This window comes from Salvia splendens, chromosome 17, assembly GCF_004379255.2.
Source record: "Salvia splendens isolate huo1 chromosome 17, SspV2, whole genome shotgun sequence".
NCBI classification, from domain to species: domain Eukaryota; kingdom Viridiplantae; phylum Streptophyta; class Magnoliopsida; order Lamiales; family Lamiaceae; genus Salvia; species Salvia splendens.
Window position 1 is genome coordinate 28,292,463 of NC_056048.1, and position 16,570 is coordinate 28,309,032.

Here is a 16,570-nt window from a genome sequence, read left to right on the forward strand (position 1 = left end):
GAGCAGTTCATTTATACCTCGTGCATCAGTTTTAAAAATGATCAATGTGCACTAAAACATACGTACAATGGAAGGAAGGGGTAAAAAAGTTCAACTTTGAAATCGGTTTATTTCACCGGTATGCATTTGTTACACTCTGTGTTCTCAAATTCGTGTTATGAACTAAACGTCTTCATAGTGAACTGAAATGTTCGTATAGTGAACTACAAGTTACAACGCCCTTATAGTGAACTAAACCATAAACTATTCGCTATAATGATATTTTGGTTCACCATGTATTTTCAAACGTGTTATGAATGAATTAAAATGATTTTATAGTAAATTAATAATATAGTAATAATTTATATGTAAAATTTAAAATTGCATGAAGATAACCAAGAATGAATATTTCATTTTTTACTATAACATAGGTAAGAATTAACATTGAATAACTTTTTGATTAAAAATCTCCTTCTGACAATGAAAATATTAATTCCTAGGCCCAATAAAATAAGGTACAATAAAATAAACATGGGTCCAATAAATGCATTATAAAAGGGGTTAGAACGAAAAAGGATATCAAAGATTATATTTACGCGACCTTACGTGACTACGTCACTCAATCATATAAAAATAAAATATTTGATTAAAATAAATTATAGTAGTATTTAACTAAGATGCAATTTTACTAATGTTTACTTTATTATCTAACTAACTGAGGATTAATGTACATATCCAGCTGAATCTAATAAATCATTCTATAATCGCCGTGGTCGACATTATAAACATCATAAGCAAACAGACTAGTTATAGTTCAATTTTCATGTATTGATATAGTACTACAGCTTTTTGATTGGATATATAAGTATTGATGTTGACAAAATATCTGGTGAAATTAATCAAGATGGTAAAATACTGTTTTCTTACTAGAATAAATTAATCAATTGAATATGTGTCATATTTTCTTACATGAATAGTTATTAGTAAGAAGAAAAAACCTATATAACATTTTTCTAACCTTGACCATCTCGATTCTCATTTCAACACCTACGCAAAATTTTCCATCTATAAAATTTATAAATGACATACCAAAATTTTAAGTTACTAGGAATCTGAATTTTACTATATAGAGTATAGATAAAGATTGACATTCCTTTTTAAGAATGCAACTAATGCTATACCTTTGAAATCCTTTGAATTAGATTGGATAATACCAAACAATCATGTCTTGAAACACTCATGATTAACCTACCTAAATAGATAATTCAAATTTTAAAAATAATGCCGTAAAATAGGCATGCGTTAATATTCCATCTTGTTCTCGTCGTATGATTGTATCCAGCCCTTAAAATTATTTAACTACATTCCTAATTTACAACTCATAATCATTAAATATAGTTTATTAATTTATTCCACATGAAAACAATTCGAAACCAATACTTATTAGAACTGCTTTCAAAATTACTAACCTTGTAACCTTGTTAGTACTACAATTTACTATACTGTATATAAATTTTATAAACTATCATAATAGCAATTCAACCTTTTGTTTTATTGTAGCAAAGTAGAACGATATAACAACATAATCTTAATCCCAAGTTTAAAATATTACCCAAGTTTTGATATCTGTTTCTTATAACATTATATATTAAGCTTTAGCATTCTTATTAATAAAAATATAAAAAATGAAGTAAGAAATCTTTTATATTTATTGGGCCGAATGTCCATACCCATTGCCTGCCCATATAATCACGTCACTATAAAATAATCGATTCATTTTCATTAAACACACACAAACACACACCGTGTGTGTATATATTTTGTATGTATATACTCATCGTCTCTCTGAAGCTTCCTAACCTTCTCACCATGTGAGATGTGATTCGTCTTCTCTATTTCTCATGTGATAAAGCTGTTTTGGATTCCCCTCACTTCACCTCTTTTAGAGATCTAATCTCGAAGAAAAAACACGGAGAGAGAAAAACGAATTAGAAAATTATTCTATTGTAAGCACTTTCTTATGTCTTTGGTTTTTGTTTACCGGATTTCCTTGCTTTCCAGAATTTTCTATTAATATATGGATGTGCGTTCTGTGGTTCATGTACACATTCCATGCTTTAATGTTGTGAGCTTTTTCTATTTAATTGTTTTAGTGTAAAAGTGTGTTTGAAGCTCATTGAGTAAGCAGATCTTTAGTTGAGTTCATGTGATTTGGTTGTATTTGTGATTAGGATTTGCAATTTAGAGCTGCTCTGATGATTTTTTTTGAAGTATTGATTGTTAACATAGAAATTTTACTTGTTTAGGGTTTTTACTAGCTGCTTCCAGTTTAGGAGATTTACGAGAATTGGAGCGGTCATTTCCGAGAAATTCGAAGAGTTATATTGTTAGGCATTTGCTTCGTTTTTAGTCTTCTGAGCTTCTTGTGCGAACTGAGGTTGGCTTTCTAAGTAAAATTGTTTGGTTTTGGAGATTGTTCATTTTAGAGATTGTGGATGATGGATAAGGATAAATCTCACCATGGGAATGCACTTCCGCCGTTGGGGAGATACCCTGTTTTGTCTCCACCTGGGAGTAGTTACAGTGCAAAGTTGGAGCAATCTGGTTCGTTGAGTTTACCTCCGTTGGGACCAGGCAGTTCATCAGAGCAGGGTCATTTTGGTCATGGTATGCAGTCAGATTCTAGGCAATTTAGCCATGATATAAGCCGCATGCCCGACAATCCACCAAAGAATATTGGTCATCGACGTGCTCACTCTGAGATTCTTACTCTTCCGGATGATATTAGCTTTGACAGTGATTTGGGGGTTGTTGGTGGCTTGGATGGGCCTTCTTTTTCCGATGACACCGAGGATGACTTGCTTTCCATGTATCTTGACATGGATAAGTTCAATTCTACATCTGTAACTTCATCATTCCAAGTTGGCGAGTCGTCTAATGCAATGGCAGTGGAGCAAGGTCTTTCATCTGGTCCCTTGGGAGCAGCTGGTCAATCTTTATCAGAAAAACCAAGGATTAGGCATCAGCATAGCCAGTCCATGGATGGGTCGACTACTATCAAATCAGAGATGCTCATGTCTGGTTCAGAAGATCCCGTGTCTGCTGATGCTAAGAAGGCCATGTCTGCTGCTAAGCTTGCTGAGCTTGCTCTTATTGATCCAAAGCGTGCTAAGAGGTAGCATTTTCATTCTGATTCCATTACTTTTTTCCATGGTAAATTAGCAAAATTTTGAATATGCTATTTGCATCCTGCATGTCCATGTTAATTTTTTGTTCATACTTTCTCAGGTTTACTCAATTTGTATTACAGTTATGTACATCACTATTTGTGTTAAGTTGAAGATAACATCATGCCTTCAACATTAAGAATGTGAAGAATATTGCCAATTCAATTCATTGCTGATCTGAATTGCCAGTAGCCATCTATTTATGTCTTACTATTTTATAGTGCATTTAGCGTGTCAGTTACTATAGGAATGTTAACAGTTAAGTTTCATAAGAACATGTAATTACGAGGAGATAGCCTTAATATCCTTGTGCTATTTTATCTGACCAGCATGTCTTATGCTTTCTTCTAACAGGATTTGGGCAAATAGGCAGTCAGCAGCAAGATCAAAGGAACGTAAAATGAGATACATAGCTGAACTTGAAAGGAAAGTACAGACTCTGCAAACAGAAGCTACTTCGTTGTCCGCACAGTTAACTTTACTGCAGGTGACTTTAGCCTCTTTCCTGCATCAATTATTAGTTCATGCTGGCTGCGAGCTCCAATAATCAATCCCACTTTCCTGCTCCCTTGAAAGAAAGAAATAACTTGGTACATCTTCTGAGGCATATACTTGTTGACTGAAACTTCAAAGGAAGAGTTTAATGAATAATTTAATGAAAGGAAGAGTTTAATGAAAGGAATAATTTGCTGTGTCAGAAATTGGTTAGGGTTTTATGTTTGGGTATGCAATGTGTTATCTGGAAATGAATGTGATTTGGCTTAGCTGAAATGACAGAATTGCACAGTTCTTCTCTTTGGTTATTATATTCATTGTTCGTGTAATCATGCGTGTTTCTGTGTTTTTTCTTTCTAATATTGTTGCCCGTGTAATCATGCACCGACCTAGTATCTTTGAGTATATCTATAGAATGTTAATTGTGTCTTGCATTTTTAAGCAGAGAGATACCAATGATCTTACAGCTGAAAATAGTGAACTCAAACTGCGGCTGCAGACGATGGAACAACAAGTGCACTTACAAGATGGTAAAATATCTACGCTTTAACTATATTGAATAGTACATTTTATCCATCTGTTTCTTGTGCACTCTTTCCTATCTAGCTTTCTTGAAATAATTGAAATAAGAAGATGCAGAATGGGGCTGGGAAGGAAGTAGAGTATTGGCTTTAAAGTCTCAGATAATTTACTCTTGCTAATCTTAGTATGTTGGCTTGAGTGGTTAGATTATTTGACCATTTCGTCATCTATGCATCAAATCATTGCTGAATTTAATTTTCTTAAGAAATCTTTTTCTAAGTGCTTGCTCTAGAGAATTTGTTGATCTTCCAAAGAATAAAATGTATATTTGGATTTCTTTACTACTAATGTCATAGAAGTAAACATGAATCAAGTGAAAAATGAAAATGAATAATAGATTGATGGTACTCTTTGGCATGAACTGTCATAGGATTGATGAGGGAAGAATTTTGGTTGAGTGCTTATATTATTTGAAGATTGAATAACCAATGCATTTGTAAAACCAAAATTGATATATAATTCACATCCTACACAATAAAAGCTAACAGATATTCTCCTTCACTCGAACTTCAGCTTTGAATGACGCATTGAAAGAAGAGATTCAGCATCTCAAGGTTCTAACTGGTCAGCCAATGTCTAATGGTGGAGCTATGATGAACTTTCCTGCATCCTATGGAGCTAATCAGCAATATTTCTCCAACAGTCACACAATGAACACATTGCTGACCGCTCAACAACTTCAGCAACTCCAGCTACATTCTCAGAAGCAGCAGCAGCACCAATTTCAGCAGCGTCAACTTCATCAGTTTCAGCAGCAACAGATGCAGCACCAGCAGGAGCAGACTGCCGATATGAAGCTTAGAAATTCTATGCAATCTCCTATGGAAAAGGACCGTGCCCCCGACTCATCATCGAAGGACTAGGCATGTTTATTGGGCAGAAGGCTGCGTATGTCATGAATCTCTGTTGTGATCTCTTAGCTCAGTTACTTTGTTAGTCCGGTTTAGGTAAAAATGCACAATATTGGTTTTAGTAGGCAGTTTATTCAATTTGAGCTCACTCCATATTTGTTTCATTACTCTCACCTAGTGTAATGAGTTTCGAGTATTATGTTTAGTAGTAAATCTTATTTACTTCACATGACTGTGTTCAATTTTTTTATTTTTAGTAAAAACAATCTTTCAGCACCTTTTTATGTATAGTCAGTTAAAATCATTAATTTTATGTTTGATAAAAGTACTCCATGTCTTATTGCATGATTTTTTGACTGAATTCCCCTTCATAAGAAATTACTATACGTTTAGATAAAACTGAAGGTTTGAATTATTCATATATAGATAGATAACTAAGTGATATTACTAATATTTGACTTAAAAGCAATGATGTCAAGTCAACACACCTCAAAAAAAATGACTGGTGTTAGTACGTTGTAATCAAACATATGACAAAATGTGTTCTTTTAAAAGATTATTATGTTTAACTCGGGCGGTAAAACAGTAATGACAATAATAAAAATAATTGCACCAATATAGAGTATTGTTTTATTTTTATAGCAGGTAGAATATATGCGTTGCTTGACCTACAATATGCCTAACTACATGTGCATGTGTCGCATCAAAACTGAATCAGATATTTCATATTCCATACTTGAATAAAACAAAAAAATGCATTGCAAATATGGAAAAACACAGTGAGCACACTAACTAACGCGCAACATAGAATACTTAAATTGCAATAAAATCTCTCACATGAGAAACCAGATGTGATGTAAATTGTGGTTCACTGATCAATTCCAAATAAACAGTTTATTACATCGTGTAAGTTCAATTGAACACTAGTCCACAGTTCACACAACCTTGTTAGGGATCTGACTGTACCATAAATTAAACAGCAAACTGCCTACATGACTGTATATCCGGGACCTCCGCCGCCCTCCGGTACTGTCCACTCGATATTCTGTTTCGGGTCCTTAATATCACAGGCCTGCAGAACGAAAAGAAAAATCGAACTCATCAACTAGAACAATTTTATCAAAGAATCACAACATTATGATAGCATCAACGGTTCATCTTTTTCATGGTGGCAACTTCACGTTGAGTTGCTTCTGGAAGATTCTTGATACGCGCATTTTCTAACGATTGATGTATGGAGCATACAAATTCGTAACGACTGTACCTTGCAATGCAGGCAGTTTTGAGCATTGATCTGTAGCTTCTGATGGCCATTTTCATCTGTGGTGTACCTATGATTCGTGCAAGGATCATCAACGAGGACTGGGGATAAACGGGTCGGATTGGATGATTTTGTTATTAAGTGTACTTACTCATAAACACGAGCTGGGCAATATCTTGATTCAGGTGCAGCGTACACGGGCAAGTTTACAAGTTCAGGAATTTTTGGGTCCCTCAGGCGAAGGTGAGCTGGTTGGTCGTGGTCGTGATTTGTACTGCTCCTGAAAGAAAGTGAAAATTGAAATTGGTAACCATGTCATAGCAGGATTAGCAGAGTTCAAACATGACTATATAATATGAGAGAGAGAGAGAGAGAGAGAGAGTGCCTGTACAAAGATGTTGGTACGTCAAAAGATATAACGCCATCAGGCTTTGGGTATTCAATCGGGTTCCACTTCTGCGCTTCCTGCAGTTTCAAGTATGACGAAATAAGTAAAGAGCATAGTCGCCGCCTTCACTTAATAGGTAATGAAAAATAAGTATATAAATAATGGATTCATGATTATTAGTCCCAACTAAAGCAAGAACAGTGAACCATGATTATTAGCTCTTACATCTGTTGCCTCGTGATCAGGTTTTCCATGCTTCAGTGTCCAGGGAGATCTACCCTTCATTATATAACTGGATAAGGAAGCACCAAACAGATGGTAACGTACCAGCTAAAACATGAAGACAAAGTCTAGAACAACGTTTGACAAAGAAGCTTTTGATGAAATGAAGGAATAGTTAATCTTACTGTTCCAAAGCACTTAGTGCTAGACCAGGATATAGACCATAATCAAATGCCTGCAATATAGTAAGAGATATTTTAGTTCCCTTAAATAATTATTTTTAAATAAATCATAACACTCACCGGACGATAATTTCTTGCACTGTGAAGCTCTTTCCATATCCAAGAACTTCTTAAACTGTCCCAGAAGGCTTCTAATGATGAGCCTTCGCGAAGTGCTCGGAATGCAGATTCCGCAGCTAGCATTCCTGATAAAGAAGAGAGAGATTTAGATTGACACAATAGTGAAATAATGAAATTAAATAAGATAGGCATTCTCTCAGTCCAAAACTGACCTGCCTCCTTTGAAGGGAAAGAGCAAAACATCGATAGTGGGAAGCTTTTCATTATTTTTGAATTTGGAAAATAATAATTTAACAAACAATACGAAGAATTTTTTATTATGATTTCTCTTACAGCAATGCCCATCAGATGAAACTTTAATAAAAATATATAGATCAATACCTGATTTCATAGCAGTGTGGGATCCTTTTATTTTTGGTACGTTTAGGAAACCAGCCGAACATCCGATGATTGCTCCACCAGGGAAAACTGGATATGGTATGGACTGCAATATAACGAACATCATATATTAATTGAAATATGTTTAAACACATAATGTATTTTAGAAAATTAAAACTTTTCTTCCAATGACCATATAAAACTACGATTGATTGTTTCAATTCTTCAGTTATTTGTTATCTCTTTTGTTTTTCATGTCCAGTTTCATTGTAAGTTGGAGAAGAATGAACTGCATGATTCACCTGGTAGCCACCTTCGTTCAACGTTCGAGCACCATACTCAAGGACAGTACCTCCTTCAAGCAGAGGCTGGATTGCAGGGTGATGCTTAAATTTCTGAAGAGAAAGAGAAAGAGAAAGAGAGAAAAAAGATAGATCAGTACCATATTCAGAACTCTCATGAAAGATCAGTAAGCATGCTTTAAGCAAAATTTTCAGTTTGTTGATGAACGAGCTGGTCAAGCTTTACCTGAAACTCTTCATAAGGATTCAAGTAAGGATTGCTATAGTTCAAGGCAACCACAAATCCAAGAGCAACCTAAGGAGAGGAAAAATATAGAGAAACCCAAATTTTTATAAACAGCTCAAGACCATCATAACATCAGTTATCCACATCTAGAAATGTTAGGATCCCATATCGATTCCACACAAAGCTACAATCTTGTGATGTCTTTGCATAAGAAAACTTTTTGGGAATAAGGAAGGCATGTAGAACTAGTGCATTGCAGAAATGGAGGATACGATTAAAGCAAGTGGCATGCTGTAATCGTGGGAAACTGGAACTAAATAAAATGCTAGCAAATAAAAGCTATTGATAGATGGGAAATTACAATTTTTTTGTCTATATGAAATGTAGATGCTTAAGAAATACCTGTTTATCTTTCATATGATACAAGAAAGATCCCCCATAGGTCTTGGGATCCAGTGGCCAGCCTATGGCGTGGAGCACAGAGCCAGGATGATGCTTTTCTTCATTAATCTCCCAAACCTGACAGATTAATAATCTAAGGAACAAGGTTCGCTTGCCTCATGGATACAGTAGCAGCAAAATTGTTGGTTGACAGCTCTTAAATTAGACGTTTTAGTGTCAGATTGGAAAATTACTAGTTAGAACACTTGCAATAATCCACCTCATTTTCATATGAGAGAAAAGTACAAAAGAATTTTATCAGTGCCAATGTTTCCACACTGTTGAAATGTCCCTATAGAACATTTTTATGGAGGCTCGTGGCGACAAACATACAAAGATGAGGTGCATGTAAGAAGAAAATGAGAAGCTCACAACCAGAAAATAATAGACCTTCTAATGTGCAAGGTTCAGCAGGAAAATGGAGCTCGCTCGCGTAGAATGCTGCATATATACCTCTTTAATTCCTAAAGCATAAGTCTGATGTTGCCCGTGCCCTTTTTCTCGCAAGTTGTACTTACTTATCACTTTCTGCGTATATCATATGATCCCAAATCAATTTACATCCCCATAGCCAATTTGTCAGCCAAGATATTCTTGGTAAAGATACAGATAACAGATCGTTTAGAATTACCTCTGATAGAGACCCTCGACAGCCTTCTGCAAATAGAGTCACATGGCCTGCATCAAGCACAAGACAACGAGATGCTTAGTGCCAGAGACAACCATTTACTTGTTCATTTTAAGACGGAGCAAATTGTGATATGATTTCGGTGTTTTTAATTATTATATTACTATAAGAACCAGCACTATTGCACAATATATATGCTATATCTAAAAATTGCAAAATCCACAGTATGGTACCCCGCACCCAAAGATCCATATCCATGAAGAAGAATGTGTACACAACATGACTTGCCTTTTAATTCCACACCCGGCTGAAAAATGTCTTTTTTAGAGCCATCTTTAGCCACTCCCATATCATTGGTAGCAATGCCGACTACCTTATCAGTAGAGTCATATAAGATCTGAAGAATAAATTGATAGAGTGAGAGCATATACTTGCGAACATAACATTGATGAGCCCCAACAAATAAGTACCTCGCTAGCTGCGAAGCCTGGGTATATTTCAACTCCTAACTCTTCAGCCTTCAAACCCAACCAACGTACCAGCTGACTCAAACTGCAGAACTAGCTTCACATTAATATATGTGTCACAAGCAACAGTTCCTATTTTATTCTACAGATTGAAATATAAATTCAGTCTGATCATGTCTCCCCTGATTGTAAAGCTGATGATCATGAATTTTTATTTTCCCATTGGATGGTACATGGTTCCAATGATTCATATTACCATAAACAAGATCATGAGAAGTTACAGTAAAAAAGACTTTGTTTAAGGGAGGCTTCTAAGGTTATTACCTTATGACATAATTTCCTCGGTTATCGAATGGAGATGGTAAGGAAAAAGCTCGAGTCTTAGAAAGCAACCAAAATTTATCAGATGAAACAGGGACATAGATGGGTGCCTGGAAGTTGTGTTGATAATTAGAATCAAAACATTGCAATGAAGACCATTAATATGTAGCAATATCATTCAAAAAGCCAAAAGAATGTTCTTTTCTATCATTGTCACACAATAAGATCAGATTTTATCAGTAAGATTGAAAGTTTGTCAACTAAAATAGAAGAAGCAAAAATTGTCAGAAGTTACTTCAATTCATTTTTCCTCTCCAGTGGTTTCATGATCTCTCTAAAAAGTCTGGAAGATGTTATCTCCATAAAAATGCTAATGCAATTCATGCAAAGTCGATTGTAGTGTTCCCACTAGCTAGGAAAACAATGTTCACAAGCTAAGTCAAAAAATTCATATCCCCAACTAAAGAATTTTTATAATCTTGAAAAGCTACATTCCAAAACATATTTTTTTTAAATGGAAAAAAAACACACAAACCTCCTCTTGTTTCCAATTTGGCAGAAGCTCATCCAATGCTCGAGGCTCGAAAACATTCCCCGATAGTATATGAGCACCTAGTGTACAAAACAGAGGGAATAAATGACAAAGAAGAACAGAAAAGCAGAAGCTGCTTGTGCTTGAACATAGCCCATAACAAATTATTACTGATTAGAAACACACTTCATACATATAGCCTCCATTTAATCAGATTTCTTAGAGGTTAATTTTCACAAATCTCATATTTCAATTTGTTAGTAATCCTCTACCTTTCTCAAGCCCCAGCGAATATCTATAACTGCTTCAATATTTCTTTAAATTAAAAATTTTGAATGAGCAAATGACTAGTTTCATACCTACTTCAGCTCCCTTCTCCACAACACACACAGACAAATCAACATCATTTTCCTTGCACAATTGCTTCAATCTTATTGCAGCTGACAAACCAGCAGGTCCCGCCCCAACAATCACCACGTCATAATTCAAACACTCTCTCCTCGCCGATTCACTGCAAAAGCTCCTCACTCGACTGAAATTCGAAGGAGCTCGAAGAAACCTAGACAGCCAAAACCCAATGTAATTTCGACTGAAAGGTGCAGTCTTTGATGAACTAGAGTGAGCAGAGGTGTTGGAGAGATGGTGAAACAGAGAAATTTGAATTCCGGTTACGGATTTCGATGATTTGAATTTGGAAGAGATGAGCTTGAGCATGATTCAAAGAATTGATTTAGATGTCAAAAATGTTAGCTTTGCAGCTATTTACATGGAAAATTCGAGGGAGAAAATCTTTATCAATATAGAAACAACTGAATTTTTTAGCATAGAATCGTGTACACTTCAATCTTATTGATTTTGGAGTATATTAGGATTATATTTGATGATAAATATCTCCACGTCACTAATTACAAGAAATAATGAGTTTTGATGATAAGTTAGTTGTAGTTCGAAAATACTAATCCATATGATTATAAAAATTAAATCTTATTTTCTAGCACCAGAATTGTCATTTGTTTGTGAATATTGAATTCGGAAATAATTAAAATATTTTGGATACTAGATTTGATGGTGAATATCAATATCAAGAAAATAAATCTAGATTAAATTGAAGTTAAATAGAAGTTGGATAAATAGAATAGGACGTGGAAACACGTGGAGATACGATTGTTTTATTTAAATATTTTAGGATAAGCTTTGCGGGATTTACATCAATCAGCATAAACTAGCTTCGAATTTTGTCTATGTAATTTTTCTTTTTAGTTTTAAATAATTAGTAATTCAGAGTGCTAATACTCATGTAAATTGAGTTGATTATTCCATAAATAACGCCTAGCTACCACCATGACCATGAATATCATAACATGATACACAAAATTAAGCAAAAAAAAGGGAAAAAACACAAAATAATCTAATTAAGATACTAGAATGATTCTACAAAGTGTAATGCACCATGGCAATGTGGTTATGAGCCACAGTTCCAATCCACAATTTCCCATCCCTCTCTCTAACCTCACTCACTAGCTTCATCACTTCCCCTTTCCTATCATCAAGAACGTCCAAGATCTCTCCATCTCCATTCAATCTTGCCACCATCGTGTACATCGGCGTTCCGGCCGATTCCGCTAGGTATTTAATTGGAACCGGCAGCCGGAAATAGAGGGTTCGCATCCACGGATAGTGGATTAGAATCTCTTGCACCGCCGTTCTGCAACAGTCTATCGCCACCCAGAAATCCCCTCTCTCGCTCATCCGCACGTTGTCAGGGAACCCGGGAAGGTTTGCAGCCACCTCTACCTTGCCGGACTTTGGCCCCTCCAAGAAATATTTCATGATCCTACACTTTAAGTGGTTACTGCATGCAATAGCCTATCGAATATTTTTGCGACAAAAAACATAAAATGTAAGTGAGATGTTTCTATTTTGACACATGATGAATTTAGGTAGTGGTGTTTAATCAATATTTTTATAGTCACATGCATTTTTATGATCTTGGAATCACCTGCAGTTGGTAGTTTCGGTGTAGAGAAGGAAAGATTGGTCCTTAGACAACTGCACCCCATTTGGAAAAGCCAATCCTCGGTGAACTACGTGTGTAGTTTTTGTAGGAGGATCATATCTCAAGATTCTCCCTGTTGATTCCCCTTCCAAAAGTATCAAGAAATGATCCCTACATTAATTAATCTTCCAATTTCATCACCAAAATATATATACACATGAATAAATATATCTTGATCTTAGGAACTTACACTCTATTGTATCTAGTGCTCGAATCTGTGAAGAAAATGGAACCATTTTGATGAATATCAAGATCATTAGCAAAAAGAATTGGTTGGCCATCCACATGTGTTGCTAGTGGTGTTGCTAGCCCACCTTGGCCTCCCACCACCATCAGCCCATAATAAGCATCCGTGATGTACAAATCCCCGCTTTTCACGTCGAATCTCAGCCCGAGAGGCCGTCCACACTCCGCCTCCACCCTCCACTGCTTCTTCGTCGTCGAGTCCACTCCTTGCGCACACACTTTCTCCGTCCTAGAAAATAGTACGTGCAATGCTAATGGTCAACAATTTTGACTAATTAGACATGTCAAAAATTTTAAAAATTATCCGGCCCAAAACCGAACCGGACTCGATTGGGCCGGGCCGGGCCGGCTTACCAATTAGGTGAGACGAGGGCGAATGTCTCCCAGCCCACGTCTTCGCCCATCCACCGCACAATGCGCCCGTCGGCCAGACCCGAATACGGACCCCGGCCCAAAGGGTCAAACTCGAGAGACTCGGGCCCAAAAGTCTCGTTCTTGAAGAGCAAATAGCCTAGCCCTAGACGGCTCCGGTTGTCCCAAGGCCAGCTCTTCATCACTTGTTTGTAAGGAGCAATGTCGTTTCTCACGGGCCGGAAGTCACGGCCCGCAATCGGGCTCAGCCCGAAAGGGTCCATCATTATAAAACTCAATGCTAGTAAAAAGAGAAGAATGTAGGGGTGCTGCAAGAGAAGTATTCTCTTCTCCATGAAATGATGATGATGATCAAGATTATTTTGATTGTGGTAGGATTAGAGTGTTGTATAAGTATTACTCCATAAGAGAGGGATGGTGGAATTGATCATGAGATTGTTGTGTGGAATTATGTGGTTTGGGAGTAGGTTCTATGATAAATCACTAATAATGTCATGCTTATCTTGTTCGTCTCATTTATAGTTGAGAAGTGGAAAAGGAAATTGATGATTTCTTCTTGCAATATTGGTTGTGTGTTTTACCTTACGAGAGCAAATCTGCAAGACTTCTTCAGTTCTTGGCTGATTATGACTTACTAACAAACTGTAGTCTGTATGTATAATTGATGTGCATATCCAAAGATGAACAATAGAGTGTGAAGTAATGAAATTCACACCGTATATGCCATAGAGATCTTATTTAATGGAATTTGTATAGAAGTGTTCGGTTTGCAAGATTGTATTCCGGATTAAATTAGTAGTATGTTTGGTTCATGAGATTTAGTCCCTCAGCTCAATCCTAGATGGATAATCATGGGATAATTAGTCATAGCTACCCCCTATGACTAAAATAATGTTACAACTCAATCCTAGATTTTATCTTGGTATTATTTTATCTAGGAAACCGAACACCACCTTAATATAAGTACAAAATAAAAATCGCGGGTATCCTAAAACGACAAAATGAGACATTTTTTTATAGACGGGGAGAGTATCATTTTCTAAAATCTCGTGTCCAAAAGAAATTCATCACTAATAAGACGAATAAAATGTTCTCTCATTAGAAATGAAATGTTTTCTCTTTTAATTTGTACACTAAAAATGACACATTTTTAAAAATGAAACCAACATCACTATTTTTTTTTCTATTTTACTTTATTTGCTCTTCATTTTATCATATGAAATAACAATGTAAAATCTTGTATTGAAAAACTTTAATATAGAATGGCAGAGGGAGTATATGTTATTTTATTTTAGGGATATTGGCACATAATATCATGGAACTTTAAAAAAGTTGAGTTTTTCCCACGAATTTTGAAATTGACAAATAATATCGCGAACTTTACCCCGAGTTTGTTATTTCCCATCAAAGAAAAAATTCCGGCAAATAATATCGTGATACAGACTTTTTTTCGTAATTTCTCGACAACAACTTCGAGAGCTTCAAAATTTTTAATTTTTGAGAATAGTTTTTCTTGAAGCACACCCTCCAAAATTGTTCTTCAATCTATTAATATAGCCGGAATTTTTTTATTGGTGGAAAATAATAAACTCGGGATAAAGTTCGTGATATTATTTGTCAATTTCAAAATTCATGGGAAAAACTTAAACTTTTTGAAAGTTTCATATATTAAGTGGTAATATCCCTTTATATATTTATTGAAAAGCAAAAATTGATGATGTAACTATCAAGCTCAATTTGAAGCAACAACCACGGTCAACTCTTCACTTCCTCAACATGTGATTATCCGAGTATTCTCGACAAATACTATGAATTCACAACTTTTTTTAATTACTTTAAAAGGAGGTTAAAATTAAATTATTATTCTACTTTTTTTTTTCTTCTTTTACCTTTTTTTTGGTTTGAAATAATTATTCTACTAAAATCTCAAACTTGGCTATTTTAACTTTGAATCCTATAGGTTATCCGTATGATCACGATTAAAAAGATCATTTCAGTTAGTAAGATGAATTAATTTTTACTACTATATCATTATCAAGTTCATAGCAAGCAATTGGAGAGTCGTATAAAAAAACATTGATTGAAGTGTGGAAATTTATTGCATTTGTTAAAATAATTAGGTCATCTGCAACGCGATCTCTTATCCGTCCCTTAAGAGCATCCACAACCGTGCTCTTGCCAGCGGCACGGTTGTGGGCCCGGGCGGTACTATTCATGCCTGCTCTCTGGCAAGAGCACAACACCCACAATTGTGCTCTTCCGCAAGGACGAGCACAATTAATTTAAAATTCAATTAAACAATAACATTTCCATAATATTAAAATTCATTTAAAAACCACAATAAATATTACAAATAACAAATAAAATTAAACATTACATAATTAAAATCCTAAAAATGAAAAATTACATAATTAAAATCCTAAAAATTAAAAATTACATAATTAAAATCCTAAAAATTAAAAAAACCACTACTCGTTGCCGAATTTCACCCACATGTGGTTGATTAGGTCTTCTTGTAGTTGATTGTGGATTTTGAGTGAATGTTGAATGTGTTGATAGTTTGTATAAGAATTATGAATGAGAGATGAATGAGAGATGAATTGATGTGATAAATGAGTGATGAATGTGTGTATTTATAGATGATTTTGGGAAAAAAAAATCAAAAAAATTCAGAAAAAACGGGAAAAACGGCCATATTTTTTGGATTTGGAAAATATATTTTTTTAATTTTTTAGCATTATTTATAATTAAATACCGATTTTTAAAACAAAAAAAATAAAAAATGTTTAAACACAACGGCTGTGCCGTTGACGAATGGGAGCGCGCCACGTGTGCGTCCGCTGGCACGAGCGCAGCGGCGGCGGATGGCGTCCGTGCCAGCGGCGCGGACGGCGGTGGCGACGGACGCCACCGCTGCGCATGCTCTAACCGTCTCTTAAATTACAATTCTTGGACCCCACTGTACTTTTTTACTCCATCTCTTAACTAAGGGATGGAACCTGCAACCCTCCATATCTTATCCGTCCCTTAACCGTCTCTTAAATTACTATTCATTCAATTTCATTTTTTATTTTTATTTCCAACAAATTCAATTAATAAAAACACACTTCATTAAATAAAATAAAATTACAACATAAAATAAAAATACAACTTAAAATTCAAAAAAATAAAAAAAACACATAATTAAAATCCTAAAAAAAAAATTACATAATTTAAAATACAATTTTATAGGAAAAAAACTACTCCGCCGGCGAATCATCCCCCGAAGGCGGTGGAGGTGCACTGAAGCCACCT

The 16,570-nt window shown here is 35.3% G+C and overlaps 3 protein-coding genes across 4 annotated transcripts; 1 reads left to right on the plus strand and 2 right to left on the minus strand.

The window, feature by feature from the left end:
* The first annotated feature begins 1,776 nt into the window (after nt 1-1,776).
* LOC121773416 (probable transcription factor PosF21) lies at nt 1,777-5,412 on the plus strand. Of its 2 annotated transcripts, none has more exons than XM_042170277.1 (5): nt 1,777-1,985; nt 2,286-3,154; nt 3,561-3,693; nt 4,144-4,231; nt 4,797-5,412. In XM_042170277.1, the coding sequence occupies exons 2-5, from the start codon at nt 2,475-2,477 to the stop codon at nt 5,144-5,146; spliced, it is 1,251 nt and encodes a 416-aa protein (XP_042026211.1). In that variant the 5' UTR covers nt 1,777-1,985; nt 2,286-2,474; the 3' UTR covers nt 5,147-5,412. The 2 variants fall into 2 exon arrangements, with proteins under 2 accessions (XP_042026211.1, XP_042026212.1); XM_042170278.1 differs by having other exon boundaries at nt 4,147-4,231.
* A 515-nt stretch (nt 5,413-5,927) lies between these two features.
* Nucleotides 5,928-11,446, minus strand: LOC121774835 (electron transfer flavoprotein-ubiquinone oxidoreductase, mitochondrial-like). The gene is made up of 18 exons (XM_042171695.1): nt 10,962-11,446; nt 10,606-10,682; nt 10,074-10,180; nt 9,753-9,834; nt 9,571-9,679; nt 9,286-9,332; nt 9,108-9,182; nt 8,616-8,732; nt 8,214-8,282; nt 7,988-8,080; nt 7,689-7,791; nt 7,308-7,432; nt 7,191-7,240; nt 7,009-7,075; nt 6,781-6,860; nt 6,547-6,675; nt 6,399-6,465; nt 5,928-6,206 (listed from the first exon to the last, which is right to left on the minus strand). The coding sequence occupies exons 1-18, from the start codon at nt 11,314-11,316 to the stop codon at nt 6,123-6,125; spliced, it is 1,836 nt and encodes a 611-aa protein (XP_042027629.1). The 5' UTR covers nt 11,317-11,446; the 3' UTR covers nt 5,928-6,122.
* A 433-nt stretch (nt 11,447-11,879) lies between these two features.
* On the minus strand, nt 11,880-13,633 carry LOC121773921 (protein STRICTOSIDINE SYNTHASE-LIKE 13-like). Its single transcript, XM_042170838.1, has 4 exons — nt 13,259-13,633; nt 12,849-13,133; nt 12,602-12,769; nt 11,880-12,436 (listed from the first exon to the last, which is right to left on the minus strand). The coding sequence occupies exons 1-4, from the start codon at nt 13,609-13,611 to the stop codon at nt 12,034-12,036; spliced, it is 1,209 nt and encodes a 402-aa protein (XP_042026772.1). The 5' UTR covers nt 13,612-13,633; the 3' UTR covers nt 11,880-12,033.
* Nucleotides 13,634-16,570: the final 2,937 nt, after the last annotated feature.

Bases quoted from the DNA above. Each gene is read 5' to 3' on its own strand.
- LOC121773416 (XM_042170277.1), top strand. From the start codon at position 2,475: ATGATGGATAAGGATAAATCTCACCATGGGAATGCACTTCCGCCGTTG. The intron at 3,155-3,560 runs GTAGCATTTTCA...TTCTTCTAACAG, and splicing joins GATCCAAAGCGTGCTAAGAG to GATTTGGGCAAATAGGCAGT. The intron at 3,694-4,143 runs GTGACTTTAGCC...TGCATTTTTAAG, and splicing joins CACAGTTAACTTTACTGCAG to CAGAGAGATACCAATGATCT.
- LOC121774835 (XM_042171695.1), bottom strand. From the start codon at position 11,316: ATGCTCAAGCTCATCTCTTCCAAATTCAAATCATCGAAATCCGTAACC. The intron at 8,733-9,107 runs GTATATATGCAG...TTAATCTGTCAG, and splicing joins ATGCTTTAGGAATTAAAGAG to GTTTGGGAGATTAATGAAGA. The intron at 8,081-8,213 runs GTAAAGCTTGAC...CTTTCTCTTCAG, and splicing joins ATCCTTATGAAGAGTTTCAG to AAATTTAAGCATCACCCTGC.
- LOC121773921 (XM_042170838.1), bottom strand. From the start codon at position 13,611: ATGGAGAAGAGAATACTTCTCTTGCAGCACCCCTACATTCTTCTCTTT. The intron at 13,134-13,258 runs GTAAGCCGGCCC...ACTATTTTCTAG, and splicing joins GCCCTCGTCTCACCTAATTG to GACGGAGAAAGTGTGTGCGC. The intron at 12,437-12,601 runs GTGATTCCAAGA...CTTAAAGTGTAG, and splicing joins ACCGAAACTACCAACTGCAG to GATCATGAAATATTTCTTGG.